Genomic DNA, 21,340 nt, shown 5'->3' with positions numbered 1-21,340 from the left:
CAAAGGTAAGCCCATTTTCAATAACATACATCTTCAGTAGTTGAGAGGCATCTTTAGGAAGATATAGGGTGTCCTAAGCTTCTTGACCAAAGGACTGTGTGGTAAGCAGCTTGTTAACCTGCCCTTACGAAGGAGCATCTGATGAAGGAGAGCAGCGCTTCGAAAGCTAGTGCTTCCAAATAAACCTGTTGGACTATAACCTGGTGTTGTGTGAATTTTCACTTGGTCCACCCCAGTCCAGCACGGCTCCTCCAAATAGAGTGAAGCACAACTACTGATTGATTGTACTGTAAACACATTAAATTTGTATAAAATGAGTGTGATGAAGAATAGGGGAAAGCTCAATTTGTCTGCTTTAAGGCGGAAAGAAAAGTGAGTTTAAATAACTGGTTCATGTGGCTTATAATGTATCTCATTCAAAAGGAGGAATGAAGAGTATGTTTTTAATGGTTTGTTCTATTCATTCTACTTTCTTTTTAAGAAAGTGTGTATTTTAAGAATCTGACATCTGTTTCTTTAGGAAGACTGATGTTTACCAACCTTAAAATACCTGCTGTAGGAGTATTATGAAATCGCTGTGACAATAAGCCCATAGAATTTTGAGTGACAAATTATTTTTACAAAATGTTGCTTATGCTTTCAGAAAATTTACTGTCTATACTATTCAGGTTTGAAATGTAATTTGGTTGAATAGTTTTCCAAAATGATAAGTATTTTGAAAATTGTTCCCTCAATTCTCTGCAAATTTATATCAGACTTGCCAAAAAGAGATAGTGGGTTTAGATCATTAGCATATCAGCCAATTTTGCTTGTGGAGTTCTCCTTGTGAAATCAATCAAAAGCTTCTGTCCACATCCTCAGGAAATTCGCAACATACATAATGATGAGCTAATGGGTATTCGCCGTGAAGAAGAAATGGAAATGTCTGATGACGATGTGGAAGAACTGCCAAAGAACACAGTTACAGATGAATCGGGTAGGAGGTGCTGTGAAAGTGTGTCATTCCAATATGTATTGTCACACTTTATTTTTAATTGGACTAATGTGTGGATAGTAGTCATACCTTAATGTTTTGAGATTTTTAAGGCTACTTACTGCATTTGACAGCAGCAACAACAACTTGTACTTAAATTGCTTCTATTCAACATGAAAGAACATTGCGCAATGATTCTCAGCTAATCAGACAAAAATTGACAGCAGACCACACAAGGATATAATAGAATGGGTAGACAAAAGTTTGGTCAAACGGCTAGATTTTAAGGAGGACCTTAAAGGAGCAGCGAGGTTTAGGGAGAACACCGTTACTGTAAAAAAGCAGTAGCACCATGGATATAAGATTAACTAAAGAAAAACATATTGTGCTATTTTTCAGATTGGAGTTTGTCATGGTTCAGTATTAGATATCCTAACCATCTGCTGCATATTTTTCCTCAATATCACCTTTGCTTCTTTTGCCAATCATCTGAGATTAGTGTGCTCCAGTTCTCAACTGTTCAACAATAAGAACAATCTCTCCCTATCTACTATGTGTAGACAAATCAACATTTTGAATACCTCTATCAAATTTCCTCTCAGCCATCTTATCTCCAAAGGTGAACAGTCCAAAATTTTCCAATCTTTCGATAAAACTGAAGCTCCTCAAGGCTTGGAGCATTCAATTATGATTGCTTGAATGCACAAAAATAAAGTTGGATGAGACATCAGGTTAGCAGTGTTCACTGTGCAGTCCTGGAAGCCAATCAGTGTTTAAAAAAAGAAAATAAGGGAAAAGGTTGGAGTGAGAAAGTCATTAGTTCCCAAGACCCATTTTATTTTGGCAGCATCTATAAATTTTGGAGATGTAGTAGAGAAAATGTTGTTTCACAGCGTGAAAAAGTATTTTAGTGGCAGTCATTGAAATGATATAATTTGAGTGAGTTATATAAATATGAATATCTCTATATTGACTGAAAGCAATGTGATGAATTACCAATAACTGCAACATGAAATGTTGGGCGTCTATTACATTATGTTCTGATTACACTTGCTTTCTGAAACAGTTTAATTGTTTCCCATCTAGCATTTTTTCTGAGCTGAATGATGCCTTGGCTAATGTTCAACAGTTCATCTTTTCTGCATCTGAAAATGCATTGCAATTCTTGCAATTATGTTGTTAAGTATTTCATGTACAAAGACATCTTGCTGGTGAATAAACCCATCTACAATAGACTTAATGGAGGCTACAAAAAATGCTTTTCTCCCAGTAGGTTTCAACTTATTCTATACTTTGAGCTTGCACTCTGATCTCTTCAATCAACTGTGTATTGACTTGTAACAAGTAATCATGTGCTCACGTTTTAAGTACAGTCAGTTCTTGTGTAACCCCACGTTATAGGTACATTATGATTTAGAAACGGAGCTTCATGTTGGCACTGTAATGGCTTTACAGTCAATGCACATTTTAAAAGTTTGCACTGTCGACACAGCAATCCCAATTCATCAAACACATTACAGAGAATTTGCGATGACAAAATGCATGTTAGAACAGAGCGACCTATAGTTGCAGCTTGTGTCACTATGGTACTATTTGCTGGCAAAATGGTCATTCTTCAGTGATATTGGCATGCTATTTACAAAGTCTACCAATTATAAAAGTACAGTTGTGTTTTCCCCATGTATATAAAGATTTTACCAGGATACCACAATATGTTTATCAGTGGGATCTTAAACTAAGAACTTATAAAGCTTTTGTTGGAATGAGGCAAACATTTTTATGTACATGTAAATTTCTGTAAAATGAACTAAGTTCTCTCTACAATTTGCAGCCACTTTTTTTGTGATTTGGGAGCTAACTTCTAAGAAAATGTATTACTAAAAGCAATAAGAAATTGACTCTCAAAAGTTGGAAATCTGAAGAAGGATAGGGGTGGTATCATTTAATTTCCATAAGGGGACATAGATAGATTCATAGCTGATGAGGGAGTTAAGGAAGAGTAGATGGGAATGTGAAGTTGAGGCTAAAATTAGATCAGCCATAATTCTCTTAAATGACCTACTACTCCTCCTCGTTGGGGTGTGTGTGTGTGTGTGTGTGTGTGTGTGTGTGTGTGTGTGTGTGTGTGTGTGTGTGTGTGTGTGTGTAAGACAGCGGATATGACTCTTAACAGAAATTGTCTTCAAACCTGCTAGTAACAGCAATAAAGTGACAATGTATTAACAAAGAGATTAAGGAAGCTAATAGTACAATCAAATTTGTAAAATGAAATTTCAACTTTAGTATGATTAGAAAAAACAGAATAGCTGAAGTCAGAAAGGTGTTGAACTTCTTGTGTTCAAAATAGGTGTTTGAATAAAATGTTCCAGAAGCAAAAAGAGCATTGATAAATAAATAATTAGGCTGGTTTTGTTAATATAATTGTAAGAAAAAAATGATTTAGCAGCTATTGTAATATGATATTGAAGGTCTCTTACCTCAGCTGCAGGATACATCACTAGGAGTTGCTCAGGGTAGTGTCCTCTGCCCAACCATCTTCAACTGCTTCATCAATGATCTTCCCTCCATTATTAGGTCAGAAGTGAAGACGTTTGCTGAAGATTTCCTAGTGTTCATCTTCATTCACAACTCCTCAGGTGTCCAAATGCAGCAGGACCACGACAATATCTGAGCTTGGGCTGTGAAGTGATAAGAAATGTTGATGCCATATAGTTCCAGACAATGACGATCTTCAACAAGAGATGACCTGGTTATTTTCCCGAGCATTTAATGGCATTACTATTGCTGAATCCCCATCCACCAGCATTCTGACGGTTCCCGTTGACTAGGAATTGAATTAGACGAGCCATATGTTAGTATGACTATCAAAGCAGGGGGAATCCAGCAGCACATATCTCACCACCTGACTCCTCAAAAATTGTTCTTCATTGACAAGGTACAAATCAGGAGTATAATGGAATACTCCCCACTTGCATGGATAAATACAGCTTTCAGACAGAGTAAATCAGCTTGGTTGATTGGCATTGCAACCTCATACATTCATTCCCCCTACTACCAATTCACAGTAACAGTGGTGTGTACCATTTACAAAACAACTGCAGAAATTCTCCAGGCTTCCTTAGCCAGCACTTTCCTAAACTTGATCACCTCCATCTAGAAACACAAGCGTAGCAGATACATTGCGAACACTAGTACCTGTGACTTCCCCTCCAAGCAACTGGCCATCCTGACTTGGAAATATATCTGTTTCTTCACTGTTACTAAGTTAAAACCCTGTTATTCTTTTTTAACAGCACTACTGATCTACCTACACCAATTAAGTTCAAATTGGCAGCTCACCATTACTTCTCAAGAGCAGCTAGACATGAGCAATGAATGGCTACACAGCCAGCAAATCCACGTCCCTGAATTTTTTTTTAAGCAGGGTTCAAAAAGATCTCATTGAGTACAGATCATTCAAATGGGTACAAAATATCAGAGAAGCTAATGGAATGTTGACATTTATAACTACAGAGCTAGAATATCACGGGGAGGAAGATGTGCTACAGCTGTACAAAACTACAAAAAGATTATATATGGAATTATAATGTCCTGAGCAGTTCACCTTGTCAAAATTCATGGTTCTTTGAAGGAATGCAGCAGTGGTTCACCAGAATACTACCCAGGCACCAAGGGTGAGATTATGAAGAGAAGTATCAAAAACTAGGCTTGTATTGTCCGGGTATAGGTGATACAAGAGTAACTTGATTGCCTTGTTTGGAATTTAAAGGAATTGATGGTGCAAATAGAGAGAACCTTTTTCTATTGATGCTGAAGTTTAGGAGAATGGGTATTCCATAAAATCACAGATGTGGTTTTGTGGCTAGTTGATGTTCATGTGTCCTAGTGGCGAGTTTTCTGTCTGTCCAATGTAGTGTTTGCTACAGTTCTTGCATGGTATTTTGTGCAAAAATATAAAAAAACACCGTGCAAGAACTGTAACAAACACTACATTGGACAAACATCCTGGAACAGATATCTTCTGGTCGAGAAATATGAATATTACTACTGTACCATAAGAACCTCGAAAAGGGATATCATTATCTTAAAAGGCAAAACAGCTTGGCTCTGGAGAAGTACTGGGGTATGGAACTACGTGAATTGTTCTTGCAGAAAGTAAGCACAATGGGCCAAATTACGGCCTCCTGTTTTGTAAGCATTCTATAGTTCCCTATGTTTTACTCAAGGTGTGGTAGAAATGTAGACCTCTCCCCCACTACTTCCCCTCTTCCCCCCTCTTCTCAAAATTCAGCTGATGCTCTGTCAGTTAACAGTTTGAATCTGTGATGGATCAAATTTTGCTAGACAAAGGTATAAAAGAACACGGAGTCAAGTTCAATGGAATGGTATTAAGATACAGATCGTCATGATCTTATATTGTGGTGGAACAGGCTTAAGGATTTGAATCTATTTTTGTCCAGCAAAATGTTCATCATATTAATTCACATCCCCAGAAATTATTATGATGTGTCATAGTGTTACTGATACAGACCAATTATGAGAATGAGAAAAAATTGCAGATGATCCATCATTTCAAAACATAGGGAAGGAAAAAAGAAAACAAGCAGGCAAACTAAAAAGTTAGCACAATGATCCAAACAGTGCTTGAGTGGAAAATGATTAAATGATACAAGTCATGCTAGCATAGTTGTGATTTATTGAGAAAACATCATGACAGCAGGTGCTTTAAAGTTATCAATTAATAAGAGTTATAGATGTGAATTAAAATAAAAGTATGAAACAGTCATAATTTTGCATTATTTTACAGTAAAAATATTTACGATGCATTGTAATACATTACTTAACAGTTAAATGCAGCATGGAAATTGTGTACAGTTCTGGTCACTGCATTATAAGGATGTGGAAGCTTCGGAGAGGGTGCAGAGGAGATTTACTAGGATGTTGCCTGGTATGGAGGGGAGGTCTTACGAGGAAAGGCTGAGGGCCTTGAGGCTGTTCTCATTAGAGAGAAGAAGGTTGAGAGGTGACTTACTAGAGACATACAACATAATCAGGGGGTAAGATGGGGTTGACAGGGAGAGCTTTTTTTCCAAGTATGGGGATGGCAAACACAAGTGGACACAACTTTAAAGTGAGGGGAGATAGGTATAAGACAGATGTCAGAGGTAGTTTCTTTACTCAGAGAGTAGTAAGGGTATGGAATGCTTTGCCTGCAACGATAGTAGTTTCACCAAGTTTAAGTGCACTTAAGTCGTCATTGGACAGGACGTACATGAAATAGTGGAGGTGGGATGGGCTTCAGATTAGTATGACAGGGCAGTGCAACATCGAGGGCCGAAGGGCCTGTACTGTGCTGTAATGTTCTATGAAAGGTCTATGTTACTGTAATCTGCATTTTGTGTTGAAATCCTTAAATCATACTTTGTCAGGTTGAATTCATTAATTTCATAATAATTTGCATACTATTAGCAATGAGACTTTTATAGCACTAGCTCTTCAGTCGAGGTCACTTCAATATGTGTGGGAAGCTGTATGTCTACAGAATCAAAGTAATCTGGCTAAAACAAGGAACAGCTAAACTGTCCACACAAGAAAGATCCACAATAGCTGGAACTACTGTTTCATGGCGCAATAGATACAATAGCTTAGGCATCTGAATGGGTACGTGAATCGGAGGGTTTAGAGGAATTCAACTACTTCATATCTGTGAATTGTGGTGATTGGAAAAAGTCTTGGTTGTTTAATTCATTAGCAAATTAAAGCTACAACTTCATCCACACCCGAAGCTTTTAAATTCAAGTCTTTGGAGCTGGCTGGAATGTCTTTTCCCTGCGCCCATGTCCTTTGGTTCTTGTCAATTCAGCAAACAAAATTATGTGCAGAATTTTGTAGGCGTGTCCAACAAACCAACACAACTAGAAAATAAAATAGAAACACTAAATAAGGAAATATGAGCATGAGTGGTTAGAGACTTAATGCCCTATATTATAAATTCTGCAAACTTATGATATTTCTGCCAAATTTTCTAAGATTGCATGAATAACTTGATGGGAAACATGCAGAAACCCCAGACCACTATTTAAGAATTTTTTCAAGTTAATTTTAATTATTTTTACCACTATTTTAGCACTGGCTGCTCAGGCTGAAACACTGAAGCAAGAGAATGACAGTCTGCGTTGGCAACTGGATGCGTACAGAAATGAGGTAGATTTACTAAAACAAGAACAGGGTAAGCTCTACCATACTGAAGAAGAGACTACAAAGGACCAGCAGCTAAAACTACTACAACAGACATTGCAAGGGATGCAGCAGGTACTGATGTCCCTTTTGTATGAAAATATTTTTTTAAAAAACACAACTCAAAACCTTATTGATATTTGAAAACCATCTGAAAGTATATTAACAAATTAAGCTACTTCAGCTTCTCTTTACTCATTTTTTAGGTCATCACTTTTGCAGGGGCAGGAATGGGGTCGGATCAGCACTTGTGCACGTACAGTTCATGGAGGCAATTGGTCATTTAAAATATCAGCTTCTTCCACTCCTATACAGTGTTGGTAGCCCTGGAATGTGGTTCCTCTTCGTAATTTCTCAAGGGCTAGGATTTGATCTTTTGGGGACTGCTTTTGTGTTTCCAGGGGCAGCATATTCATTTTGCTTATTAAGTGAAGTAATCATATAGTAACAATGGGCACATGGGGTAATTGGACCTGCACATAAGCAGAATTAGTAGAATTCATTAATAACCTCAATGATTAACTTTGCATTAAACTTAAAACCATAACACATAGTAAAAGCATTAATTTCCTTGACACCACAGCAATTAAATTGGTTCTAAACGTAACTGAGGCACACTTCTACATAAGAGAAAACACATCCTAAACCAGGACTTCACAAAGTATGGTTTGGGACCCAAAGTGGGGATACAAACTGAAATTTTGGGGTCATGACCTATGAGGCACCCCTTACCCTTGCTGTGATAGGTTATCATCTTCCTCTCCCAAAGTTCACTGGCTTCTTGAAATGGAGTCAGAGTAAGATAGATTTAGGAAGCACTGCCCGAAAAACCACAAAATTGGTGAGGTCACTGGTCATGCACTTCCATCCCATTCACAAAGCTGGGATTATTTTAAACTGGCAGTTACTTTTTATTGCATCTAGATTTCAATGTTTGATTTAAATTTTATATAATTTTCATTGGAGTGAGATCTACTACATTTCTAAGAATATGCCCTGAACTTAATACCACCTTGAACTAAACATTCCACATTTGTTTGCAACCCCATTTAATTATGCCATGATTTAAAATTTCCTTGGATCCCAGTTAGTTGAGTATTCTTTTTGACAGATATAAAACTGTTCGCCCTCATTTGTAGCATCTTGCAGCTGCCTCCACCACCTCCAAACTTTTCTTGCTATCTCCTTCTCCCCACCCCATCTACCTCTCAACGACCTTCTCTTTCCCATACCCTCTTAAAACATCCTAAATCCCCACCACTACCAAACTCTCTCACCATACTTGCAGCCTTTTTCTCCCCCACCCCAAATGAAGTCACTTCCTTCCAAGCTACCCCCGATAGATGGAGCTCCCAACTGCTGCAAACCAATCCAACCCAGCCTTATTTTGACCATTGCAGTAAATTCCACCTGTTTTTCCCTTGGAACATTTTCCAAAAGCAGGTAATATTTTACAATAGATACCAACTGCATAGGTTTCATACATTGAAAAACTTGATGTATAAAGTATACAGATAAAAGACAATATAAAAACAATATTCTAAAAACTAGAAAGGTATCCTGTTAGGAAAGCAATTCAATGAAAATAAGAAATACATTACATTGTATTACTTGTCCTTTGTATCAGGATGTCCAGCAGGATTCAATGATTGTAACAACCATATGCATCCTCATGCGAACACTCCAGTCAACAACATGACAATGTATGCATTGTGAGCACTCTCCAGTCCAGGAAATAAATTAAAGTATCATGAATACTTTCAATATCTCTCTCCATTTTTAATTTTAGATTTTCTCCAAAATTGATATTTTTCTGAAAATTGTGCATAGTAATGAATATGGTACCTGGAACAGCAAAGTTGATGTGTACAGATAATCAAATTCACAAATGATGAAGGTACGAATGGCAGAACTTTAATGCAATTTGTAATTGTCGTCATAGTCCCAGGAAGACCATAGGGTCTCATTAGAGAGAGACAACAGATGGTGGTTTAACCCAAGGGTCACCACCTCTCAGGCCAGGGGGCAGGTTGAGAAGGTGCAACCTTCCTGGTCATCTTAGCTGCTGCGGGAGTTGAAACCGCACTGTTGGCGTTGTTCTGCATTCCACTGGCAAATCACCATTCTGCTAACTGAACTAACAAATGTGAATTAGATACTTGGAGTAAAGTTCCACTTATCTAATGGCTGCTGAGGTCTGCCAATACTGCTAACTCAGTGGATAAAGAAGCAGAGTTTGATATGAGGGGCCAATGGTGTGCATTCCTTGGCATGGAGAACATGAGGTGCTGGATACTTTGTAGGAGGGCATGAGATGGTATGAGGAGTCTTTGGGAGTTGAGGAAGGGAAAAAGTGATGTTTTCTATTTTATTTGTTAAAGTTTTGCCACTGCGCAATCCTGTGTAGGCATTCTGTCCAACTCATCTCCACAATTGGCAGCAGTCTTCATTATTGTGAGTTTGCCCACCCTGAACAGAAAACCTAAGTGTTCAGGCAGCCATTTTTAAAGATCAGGTTTGTAGAGCTGGGAGTTTTCCAGTCTTTCCATCCATACTGAGAGTAAAATCCAGGACTTTACTTAAGCTTGAAATGTAGCACATCAGATTGCTTTGCCTTATTAGCCGGGCATAAAATTAAATAGGTATTGCATCTCTCTCAAACAAAAAAAATGAAGTTTTGGGATTGCCCTGCCCAATCCTCCTTATCTTGAACACAACGATGATTGACAAGCTCACAGCACAATGTGTAATTTTCTTTGGAATGAGCAGTGCCATATTGGATCATGATTGGTTTCACCTTTTTAGGAAGCGTGCAGGTAAATACTTTCAGTACTATAATAAGTAGACTCCTCCATGTAGGGCAAATGTTATTAAACAAAGTAGATTGGCAAATTCCAACAACTGAAGTGAGAAAATGAAATTGAGTAGTGGTCAGGTGTTGTATAAATCATCGATTTGGTGTAGCTTAGAAATGTTAACCTATAAGAGCTTCTATGAAATCTGCAAGTATATTTTATAAATATGAGTCGCAGAGCTCAGAATGATGTTGTTAAGCATTTGACAATTATTGAAAACCATTCCCAAAACTGCACTATTTGATTCTCTATATAACCTGAAGACCTTGGGAAATATTCCAAGTAAACAAAGCTATCAGCAGGATGTCCACTTAGTGGACATAGGAATTATTACTATTCACCTCTTCTCACTTTCCTAACAGTCCAGAAAAGGTGAATATATCTTGCAGAAGGATACTTTTGAGTTCTGGTGCATCATCCTATCTTGTACTACAGTAAAAAACAAATTTTGAAGACAACACATTTAAATTATAGTATCTCCCATTTTGTAGCATTATAATTCAAGTTGACAGTCATTGATTTGGCTTATAACTACATGAATTATTTGAGAGAATGTACATAAGATAACAACTTGACCAGAAAGTCTCTTCATGTGAAATACAAATCAGAGCTTGCTGGAGTAATCAATTTCTTTATTTTAGAATATAATATTGGTGATTAATTTAGCAAAATAAATACAAAACACAGAATACCATAACATTATTTGGATATGCTCAGGATTCCATAAGACCGAGGAGCAGATGTAGGCTATTCAGCCCATCACGTCACCTCCATTGTTCAATGAGATCATGGCTGATCTAATAATCCTCAACTCTACTTTCCTGCCTTCTCAACATAATCTTGTATTCATTTATTGATAAAAATCTGTCTATCTCAACTTTGAACAAGCCAATCTCGAACATCTAGATTAACTGCCCTCCGAGAGCAAAAAGTAACTCCTCATCTCTGATTTAAATGAGTGACCATTCACTCTAAGATTATGATCTCTGGTCCTGTGTTTTCCCACAGGGGTAACCATCCTCTCAGCATTTACTTTGTCAAGCTGCCTTGGATTCGCTGTCCTTCTAAACTCCAATGAATACAAGCCCAATCTTCTCAACCACTCCTCATAAGAAAATCCTTCCATATCCAGAATCAATCTAGTAAATTTTCTTTGCTCTGCCTCCAATGCTAGTCCATTTTCCCTTAGATAAGGAGACCAAAATCTTTTACAGTATTTCAGGTGTGGTTATGGTGTGCCTTGAACAGCTTTAGCAATACCTCCGCATTTTTAAACTCTACTTCCTTTTGAAATAAAGGCCACAAATTCTGCTTTAATACAAAAACAGCTTTTTGATCTTGTAGATAGCATACTTGCCCATCAACAATGGAATCATCACTTGTGCAATGATTGTGTTCTTCTGCCTATATAAAAGGAAAAGATGAAAAATAAAATAAGTAATTGTGAACAATAGAATATGGTTTTATTTGGTGAATTTTTCCTGTTGTTCCTTCATTATTAACAGCAACTTCTGAACTTAAGAGAAGAATGCAACAAGAAAGAAATTGAATTTGAGAAGGCAAAGGAAGAAAAGAAGAAAGCAGAGATGTTGTTGGAAACACTTAAAAAGAAGGTGAGAGCACAGGAACTGCTTCCTGTAGTTCCATATCTCAGGTTTATAGAACATAGAACAATACAACACAGAACAGGCCCTTCGGCCCACGATGTTGTGCCGAACATTTGTCCTAGCTTAAGTACCCATCCATGTACCTATCCAATTGCCGCTTAAAGGTCACCAATGATTCTGACTCTGCCACTCCCCCAGGCAGCGCATTCCATGCCCCCACCACTCTCTGGGTAAAGAACCTACCCCTGACATCCCCCCATACCTTCCACCCTTCAACTTAAATTTATGTCCCCTTGTAACACTGTTGTACCCGGGGAAAAAGTTTCTGACTGTCTACTCTATCTATTCCTCTGATCATCTTAAAAACCTCGATCAAGTCACCCCTCATCCTTCACCGGTCCAATGAGAAAAGGCCTAGCACTCTCAACCTATCCTTGTATGACCTATTCTCCATTCCAGGCAACATCCTGGTAAATCTTCTCTGCACCCTCTCCAAAATTTCCACATCTTTCCTAAAGTGAGGTGACCAGAACTGCACACAGTACTCCAAATGTTCCCTAAACAAGGTCCTGTACAGCTGCAACATCACTTCACAACTCTTGAATTCAATCCCTCTGCTAATGAACGCTAATACACCATAGGCCTTCTTACAAACTCTATCCACCTGAGTGGCAACTTTCAATGATCTATGAACATAGACCCCAAGATCCCTCTGCTCCTCCACCTTACTAAGAACCCTACCGTTAACCCTGTATTCCACATTCTTATTTGTCCTTCCAAAATGGACAACCTCACACTTGACAGGGTTGAACTCCATCTGCCACTCCTCAGCCCAGTTCTGCATCATATCTAAGTCTCTTTGCAGCTGACAACAGCCCTCCTCACTATCCACAACTCCACCAATCTTCGTATTGTCGGCAAATTTACTGACCCACCCTTCGACTCCCTCTTCCAAGTCATTAATAAAAAGTACCAACAGCAGAGGACCCAGAACTGATCCCTGCGGAACTCCACTTGTAACTGGGCTCCAGGCTGAATATTTACCATCCACCACCACTCTGATTTCGACCGGTTAGCCAGTTCTCTATCCAACTGGCCAAGCTTCCCACTATCCCATGCCTCCTGACTTTCCGCGTAAGCCTACCATGGGGAACCTTATCAAATGCCTTACTAAAATCCATGTACACTATATCCACTGCTCTACCCTCATCCACATGCTTGGTCACCTCCTCGAAGAATTCAATAAGACTTGTAAGGCAAGACCTACCCCTCTCAAATCCGTGCTGGCTGTCCCTAATCAAGCAGTGTCTTTCCAGATACTCATAAATCCTATCCCTCAGTACCCATTCCATTACTTTGCCTACCACCGAAGTAAGACTAACTGGCCTGTAATTCCTGGGGTTATCCCTATTCCCTTTTTTGAACAGAGGCACCACATTCACCACTCTCCAGTCCCCTGGTACCACCCCCGTTGACAGTGAAGACGAAAAGATCATTGCCAATGGCTCTGCAATTTCCTCTCTTGCTTCCCACATAATCCTAGGATATATCCCATCAGGCCCGGGGGACTTGTCTATCCTCAAGTTGTTCAAAATGCCCGACACATCTTCCTTCCTAATGAGTATCTCTTCTAGCTTACCAGTCCGTTTCACACTCTCCTCTTCAACAATACGGTCCCTCTCGTTTGTAAGTACTGAAGAAAAGTACTCATTCAAGACCTCTCCTATCTCTTCCGACTCAATACACAGTCTCCCACTACTGTCCTTGATCGGACCTACCCTCGTTCTCGTCATTCTCATGTTTCTCACATACGCATAAAATACCTTGGGGTTATCCTTGATCCTATCCGCCAAAGATTTTTCATGCCCTCTCTTAGCTCTCCTAATCCCTTTCTTCAGCTCCCTTCTGGCTATCCTGTATTCCTCCAACGCTTTGTCTGAACCTTGTTTCCTCAACCTTATGTAAGCCTCCTTCTTCCTCTTTACAAGACATTCAACCTCCCTCGTCAACCAAGGTTCCCTCACACGACCATCTCTTTCCTGCCTGACAGGTACATACATGTCAAGGACATGTCGTATCTGTTCCTTGAAAAGTTCCACATTTCCACAACATCCTTCCCTGACAGCCTATGCTCCCAACTTATGCTCCTCAGATCCTGTCTTACAGCGTATTTACCCTTACCCCAATTGTAAAACCTACCCTGTTGCACGCACCTATCTCTCTCCATAACCAAGGTGAAAGTCACAGAATTGTGGTCACCATCACCAAAATGCTCACCCACAAACAAGCCCATCACTTGTCCCGGTTCGTTACCAAGTACCAAATCCAATATGGCCTCCCCTCTGGTCGGACAATCTACATACTGAGTTAGAAAAGCTTCCTGGACAACACTGCACAAACACCACCCCATCCAATCTACTTGATCTAAAGAGCTTCCAATCAATATTTGGGAAGTTGAATTCGCCCATGACTACTACCCTGTGGCTTCTGCACCTTTCCAAAATTTGTTTCCCAATCTGTTTCTCCACATCTCTGCTGCTATTGGGGGGCCTATAGTAAACACCCAACAAGGTGACTGCTCCTTTCGTATTTCTGACTTCAGCCCATACTACCTCCAAAGGCAGATCCCCCTCGAACTGCCTTTCTGCAGCCGTTATACCATTTCTAATTAGCAACGCCACCGCCCCTCCTTTTTTACCACCCTCCCTAATCTTACTGAAACATCTGTAACCAGGAACCTCCAACAACCATTCCTGTCCCTCTTCTATCCACGTTTCTGTGATGGCCACAACATCGTAGTCTCAGGTACCGATACACACCTTAAGTTCACCCACCTTATTTCTGATACTCCTTGCATTGCATTATACACACTTAAACCCATCTCTGTGTCCACAAGTATTCCCTGTCAGTGCTACCTTCTCCACAGCCTCCCTACATTCTTGGACATCCTGACAAACAGCTAGCCTACTTGCTGGACTACAAGTCCGGATCCCATCCCCCTGCCAAATTAGTTTAAACCCCCCAGAAGAGTCCTAGCAAACCTACCCCCCAGGATATTGTTACCCTTCTGGTTCAGGTGCAACCTGTCCTGCTTGTACAGGTCCCACCTTCCCCAGAATGCGGTCCAATTGTCCAAATACCTGAAGCCCTCCCTCCTACACCATCCTTGCAGCCACGTGTTCAACTGCACACTCTCCCTATTCCTTGCCTCACTGTCACGTGGCACCGGCAACAACCCAGAGGTGACGACTCTGTCCGTCCTAGCTTTTAGCTTCCAGCCTAACTCCCTGAGCTCCTGAATGACCTCCCTACCCCTCTTCCTACCTATGTCGTTGGTGCCAACGTGCACCACAACTTCTGGCTGCACACCCTCCCCCTTAAGGATTCTGAAGACACGGTCCGAGATGTCTCGGACCCTGGCACCTGGGAGGCAACAAACCATCCGAGAGTCTCGCCCATGTCCACAGAACCGCCTGTCCGTCCCTCTAACTATAGAGTCTCCTATAACTAGCGCTCTCCTCCTCTCCCCCTTTCCCTTCTGAGCCTTAGAGCCGGACCTCGTGCCAGAGACCTGGTCACTGCAGCTTACCCCTGCTAGGCCGTTCCCCCTCAACAGTATCCAAAGCGGTATACTTATTGTTGAGGGGAACGACCACAGGGGATCCCTGCACTGCCTGCTTCCTCCCCTTCCCACCTCTAGCTGTTACCCAGCTACCTCTGTTCTCTGGCATAACTATGTCCCTGTAGCTTCTATCTATCACCCTCTCTCAGCCTTTTGAATAATCCTCAGTTCATCCAACTCCAGCTCCAGTTCCCTAACGCGGTCTGTGAGGAGCAGGAGCTGACTGCATTTCCTGCAGATGAAATTATCCATGCCAAGTTATTATCCACGCCAAGTTGTATTTACTACCTGCCTATTGTTTATAATATTGTGCTGCCCTGAGGTCTTCTGTAGTCCTTGTTGTTTACCAGCCTCTTTAATTTTGCGCTCTCAGCTACCTTCTCCCCAGCCTCACCTCCGCTCCCCACCATCTCTCCCCCCCGCCCCCCCCCCCCCCCCCCCACCCCAAACACACAATTTATCTCTCCACCCCTGAGGGTCCCAGCCTCATTCCAGATGTACGGCTCAGGCCCAACACCCTCTCAACTCTAATCTCCAGCATCTGCAGACCTCACTGTCTCCTTTAATTTTGTGTCATCCAAAATTTGTTTCCCAATCTGTTTCTCCACATCTCTGCTGCTATTGGGGGGTCTATAGTAAACACCCAACAAGGTGACTGCTCCTTTCCTATTTCTGACTTCAGCCCATACTACCTCCAAAGGCAGATCCCCCTCGAACTGCCTTTCTGCAGCCGTTATACCATTTCTAATTAGCAACGCCACCCCCCTCCTTTTTTACCACCCTCCCTAATCTTACTGAAACATCTGTAACCAGGAACCTCCAACAACCATTCCTGTCCCTCTTCTATCCACGTTTCTGTGATGGCCACAACATCATAGTCCCAGGTACCCATATGTTGTTTGGGCGTCCAGTCTCCTGACTTGTTTCACTAAGTCTTTTCTGGGGATAAAATTGTAATATGTTTCTTCACTATGTATTTCACAGAAAACTACTCACACTAGCTCATACTTCTAATGTTCTTGCATTTGTACAATTTCCTTTAAATTGTGATTAATTTGTTTAGAAATTCCCTGCATCCTACCCAGACAGTTTGAAAATCATCTTGTTTGTGGAAACTTCCATAGTTAAAATCATGAATAGCTAAAAATCCTTTGTAAAATTGCTGTATTCTTCTTTATTCTGTCAGAACACATCATAGGGAACGCAGGCATTGTTGCCTATCCCTAATGATCCTAAGACATTTCTGAGGGCATTTAAGAGTCAACCACTTTAACGTGGAATAGGAGGCACATGTAGGCCAGACCAGGACGATTTTTCTTCTATAAAGACTATTAGTGAATCAGATGAGTTTTTATAATAATTGATTGCTTTCTGATCAGATTCTGGTTTTATTTATTTTATTTAAATTCCATCAGTTGTCATGATGAGATTTCAACTCAGGTCCCGAGAGCATTAGCATGACCTTGGACCTTGGGATTATTCCAAGTGACACTATCACTTCACCACCTGCTTTAATAGCTTTGTACATAAATGTTGCTGATCAGCCATATGTTAGTTAACCATAAAGGGAAATGATTAGAAATTCATAAGCATGCATGAGAATGGATGGCAAAATGAGACTTGTGTTACTTTATCAGTATGGCGAATTAATTTATGCTATTTAAATTTAGGAGGAGTGTGTGTGTAGACAAGATATGGAGGAAAGTGAAAACCAAATAACTGTGAGTACTTATTCTTTAAAATAGATCTTCATTTCCTAGGTATTACAATTCATATTTATTCATTTTAGCACTATATAAGATTAACATAAAATGTTGAGGTTTTTTTAACCCTAAATTAATTTGCAATTGTTGCCTGAAAGCCTAGGTTCTATCAAATACTTTGCAAGTAACGAACAACCTGAAAGTTAGTTTGAATATTCCTGATTAATTCCAGTTACATCTACTGTTCCAAGTATGATATTTCCAAACCATGAATAAAAAAAAACATGAAACAAAATAATGAACAAAAATAGACTGCAGAAAATGCCAGAAATGTATAAGAATTTTGATATGAATTTGTTCAGAAATCTAAGAAAAAGATAGAAGTGGGCTTTTTAGCCTTTTGAGTTTGCATTATTCCAAGGCTAATTTATTCTTCCTCTGACAAGATCACAAGAACTGTACATTTTTGTAAAGAAAGCAGAGGTTAACATTCTGATACTGAAAAATAATAGAATTTTTATCTTTTTTATTCACTCCTAAGAATATCAGAAATAGATGCAGGAGTACACAATACAGCCAATCAAATTTGCTCCACAATTGAATGTCTGATTTTCAGTGATTTTCAACTTCATAGCTGCCATTCCCCATGCTTCCCTGAGACCAAATAATTGTCCTAAGCATATTTAGTAATGGAGCATTATCTGTGGGTGACAATTCCAAAGATATACAATCCTTTGAATGAAGGAATTTCTTCTCAGCACAGTCCTAAATCTTAAGTCCCTTTATTCTAATACTTCACTCTAATATTCTTGATATCCCAGCCAGGGAAAATACCTCATCTGTGTCTAACCCCATTTAGATCACTGTATGTTTCACATAAATCACTTTACTTTCTTCTAAACTCCAGAAAATATAAACTCAATTTCCTCAGTTTCTATTTGTACCACAACCTTCTCATCCCAGGAACTAATCTATTGAATTTTGACTGTTCCAGCTCCATTGTAAGTGTATCATTCCGTAAATATGGAGACCAAAAGAGGGCAGAGCATTCCAAGTCTCATCTGATCAAAGCCCTACACAATAGAAATACAATGTCTAGCATCTTGTCCTTCAACCCCTTGTAAGAAAGGCCAACATGCCAATTGCCTTCCTAATTGTATGCTGTACCTGCATCCTAACTTTCTGAGCTCCTTGTTTGAGTACATCTATGTCCTTCTGAGATTCAAAATTTACAGTTTCATGCCTTTAAAAACTATTCTGCTTTTGTATTTTTATAACTAAAGCAAGTAATATTGCACTTGCCAGGATGGTAATCCATTACCATCTTACTATCAACTGACTTAACTTGTCTGTATCTCAATGTCACCTCTGTATATTTCTCATGATGTGGAGGTGCTGGTGTTGGACTGGGTTGGGCAAGGTCACACGACACCAGGTTATAGTTCAACAGGCTTATTTGAAAACACTAGCTTTTGGACCATTGCTCCTTCATCAGGAAACTTGGAAACGTTACTCAGTTTAAGAACAGAGGCAGGGACATTTTACCATTGCAGGCAGGTCCCAATTCTTGGATTGTCATTACCACTTCTATGGGATTTTTATAGCCCCTGGATAGGGTGTAGTAAGTAACCCTGCACTCCGCAATCCTGCCCTTGCTGACTCCATCACAAAGATGAGTATTTCAGAAGCTGATCATTAAATTAATCATCATTACTTGCGTTGATATGCATCACAATACTTTTTCCAAAGAAGCAAGTACCAAAATCCATTTTAAAATGTTATAAATATAAACTGGGGAAACTCTTTTGTCACGTATTGAACTGATTCGTAAAGTTCCAATGATCTTTAGAAATCATAGAATCCCTACAGTGAACCATTGACTCTGCTGTTATATTTAAGAAAGGAAAGTAAGCATCTGCTATACTCTATATTGATCGACAGGCAATCTGCTTTGAACTGAAAATGAAATTATTATTCCTGCTTTTGAAGTCTATCTGGTGTTTCATTTATATAGATTCCATTGTTGATTTTTCTCGGGATTTATTTTAGATGGGGCTATTATGAATTCATGGTTGGCTATTAAAAGACCATAAAATGTGGAGCAGAATTAGGCCATTCAGTCCATCAAGTCTGCACCATTCAATCATGGCTGATGTGCTTCTCAACCCCATTCTCCTGCCTTTTCCCCATAACCTTTGATTCCCTTATAATCGAGAACCTATCCATCTTTGTGGGTGGCTCAGTGGTTAGCACTGCTGCCTCACAGCACCAGGATCCCAGGTTCGACTCCAGCCTGTGTGGAGTTTGCACATTATCCCCGGGTGCTCCGGCTTCCTCCCCCAGTCCAAAGATGTGCAGCTCAGGTGAATTGGCCATGCTAAATTGCCCATAGTGTTACGTGCGTTAGTCAGAGGGAAATGGGTCTGGGTGGGTTACTCTTTGGAAGGTCGGTGTGGTTGGGCTGAAGGGCCTTTTTCCACACTGTAGGGAATCTAATGTAAAAAATGTAAATACACTCAATGACTTGGCCTCCACGGCCTCTGTGGCAATGCATTCCACAGATTTACCACCCTCTAACTGAAGAAATGCCTCCTCACCTAAGTCCTTCAGGGTCGTCCCTTTACTCTGAGACTGTTCCTTTGTATCCTGGTCTTTATGACAAGTTGAAACATTTTCTCTACATCCCCTCCATCCAGATCTTTCAGTTTTCTGTAAGTTTCAATGAGATATCCCCCCCCCACCCCCCCAATTCTTCTAAGCTCCATTGAATACAGGCCCAGAGTCCTCAAATGTTCCTCATATTACAAGCCCTTCCCGAGATCATTCTTGCCAACCTTCTTTGGATCCCGTCTAATGCCAGCACATTCATCTCTAGATGCATGACCCAAAATATTTCAAACGCTGTCTGGCCAGGATCTTATACAGCCTCTGCAGTGTATCTCTGCTCTTGTATTCTAACTTAGTTGAAATGAATGCGAACATTTAATTTGCCTTTCTGTCAAACAAGTGAGTCCTGAAAAGGCCAATTTATTCATTGCAGCAAAGGACGTGCATTCACATTTTGACAGTATTATGGGTCTTTGAAAGTCTTTGGTTTTGCATGTCGATAAATATTTTTTATAACTGACCACGTCAAAAGATTTACATTTGTTGAATTAATTTTCTTGATGAGAGTTTTGTCAGTTACAATTACCTTATTAAAAAAAAACTCATAATGCCTTGATAGAGCTAATATTTCGTGTACTTTTTAAAAGATATTCTGAGCTTTGCCTGTTGTAGATACTAATAGGTGTGTGACTATGGAGGGAGGATGGCATGGAAGTATTGGGACAAGGATGACATATGGTACATAGACATGACATGGGAGTGTGGGGATATGGAGTGTCGGGAAGGGAATGTCAGTTTTGACATTCATCATAAAAGAATGCCCAATGTCCCAGCAAATGGATTTCAGCCTTCTATCCTGGTGACTTGGCTATCCACCTATGATGTCTTGGGCCTCTTTCCTGAGGTGGCAATCCTAACTCTAAACAAAAAAAAAACTGAATGAACTGCAGATGCTGGAAATCTTGGAAAAAAAAAGCAGCAATTGCTGGAAAAACTCAGCAGATGCGGCAGCATCTGTGGAAAGAAATCATAGTTAGTGTTTCAAGTCCAGAGACCCTTCATCAGTTGTGATTTCTTTCCACAGTTGCTGTCAGACATGGCTAAATTTTTTTCAGCAACTTTAGTTTTTGTTCCATTTTGTTCTGCTTTTGTTCCATTTTGCCTCTGCCTCCCCAGATTAAATGTATATCTTGGGTGGGAATCTTTTAAAGGAAATAGGTTGATCAGATCAGATATTTCCTGACTTGACCTTCCTGTCTCCTCCACAAAAGTCTTGCCCAAAATACTTGTTCAATATCTCTGCCATTTCCTCACATTCTATTGTAATGTTGCTGCTTCTAAGGGACTAATGTTTACTTCAGCTACCATCTTTTATATATTGTTTCTTCTGTTTCTATGTTACTGGCTAGTTCACGCTCATTTTTGTTTTCTTTTTGTCACGTTTTTGGTGGGTTTTTGCTGGTTTCTGAAGCACTCTGACAATACAATAGCTTTAAGAGGTATATTTTGTCCTTAGTTTTTATGAAGACTGGTTGAGACAGGTATCAAGCAATCTGCTCCAAGCCAATAAAGTAAACAGCTTGTGAGGCCTCAGAGTTTTTTTAAAACGTTGGAACAATAGAAGCAGCATGAACGGATGAAGTCGGGCTCACAGAATCAGAGTTTTAGTTTAGCTTTCAGTAGTCGCTGACTTTTCTTTCAGAAACTGTATCCCTCACTCTTTGTTACAGCTAAAA

At 39.8% G+C, this 21,340-nt stretch overlaps 1 protein-coding gene across 9 annotated transcripts in view; it reads left to right on the top strand.

Annotated features, from left to right (window-relative positions):
* Positions 1-21,340, top strand: part of LOC140495845 (ecto-NOX disulfide-thiol exchanger 2-like) — a 227,290-nt gene that overhangs the window by 187,481 nt on the left and 18,469 nt on the right. For all 9 annotated transcript variants that reach the window (XM_072595025.1, XM_072595024.1, XM_072595018.1 and 6 more), the window contains 4 exons: positions 862-976; positions 7,101-7,285; positions 11,571-11,678; positions 16,965-17,015. In XM_072595025.1, the coding sequence (XP_072451126.1) occupies positions 862-976; positions 7,101-7,285; positions 11,571-11,678; positions 16,965-17,015 (459 nt within the window). The remainder of the gene's footprint in view (positions 1-861; positions 977-7,100; positions 7,286-11,570; positions 11,679-16,964; positions 17,016-21,340) is intronic.

This window comes from Chiloscyllium punctatum, chromosome 25 (assembly GCF_047496795.1).
Source record: "Chiloscyllium punctatum isolate Juve2018m chromosome 25, sChiPun1.3, whole genome shotgun sequence".
Taxonomy (NCBI): Eukaryota; Metazoa; Chordata; class Chondrichthyes; order Orectolobiformes; family Hemiscylliidae; genus Chiloscyllium; species Chiloscyllium punctatum.
This window is presented reverse-complemented; position numbering and strand designations above follow the sequence as displayed.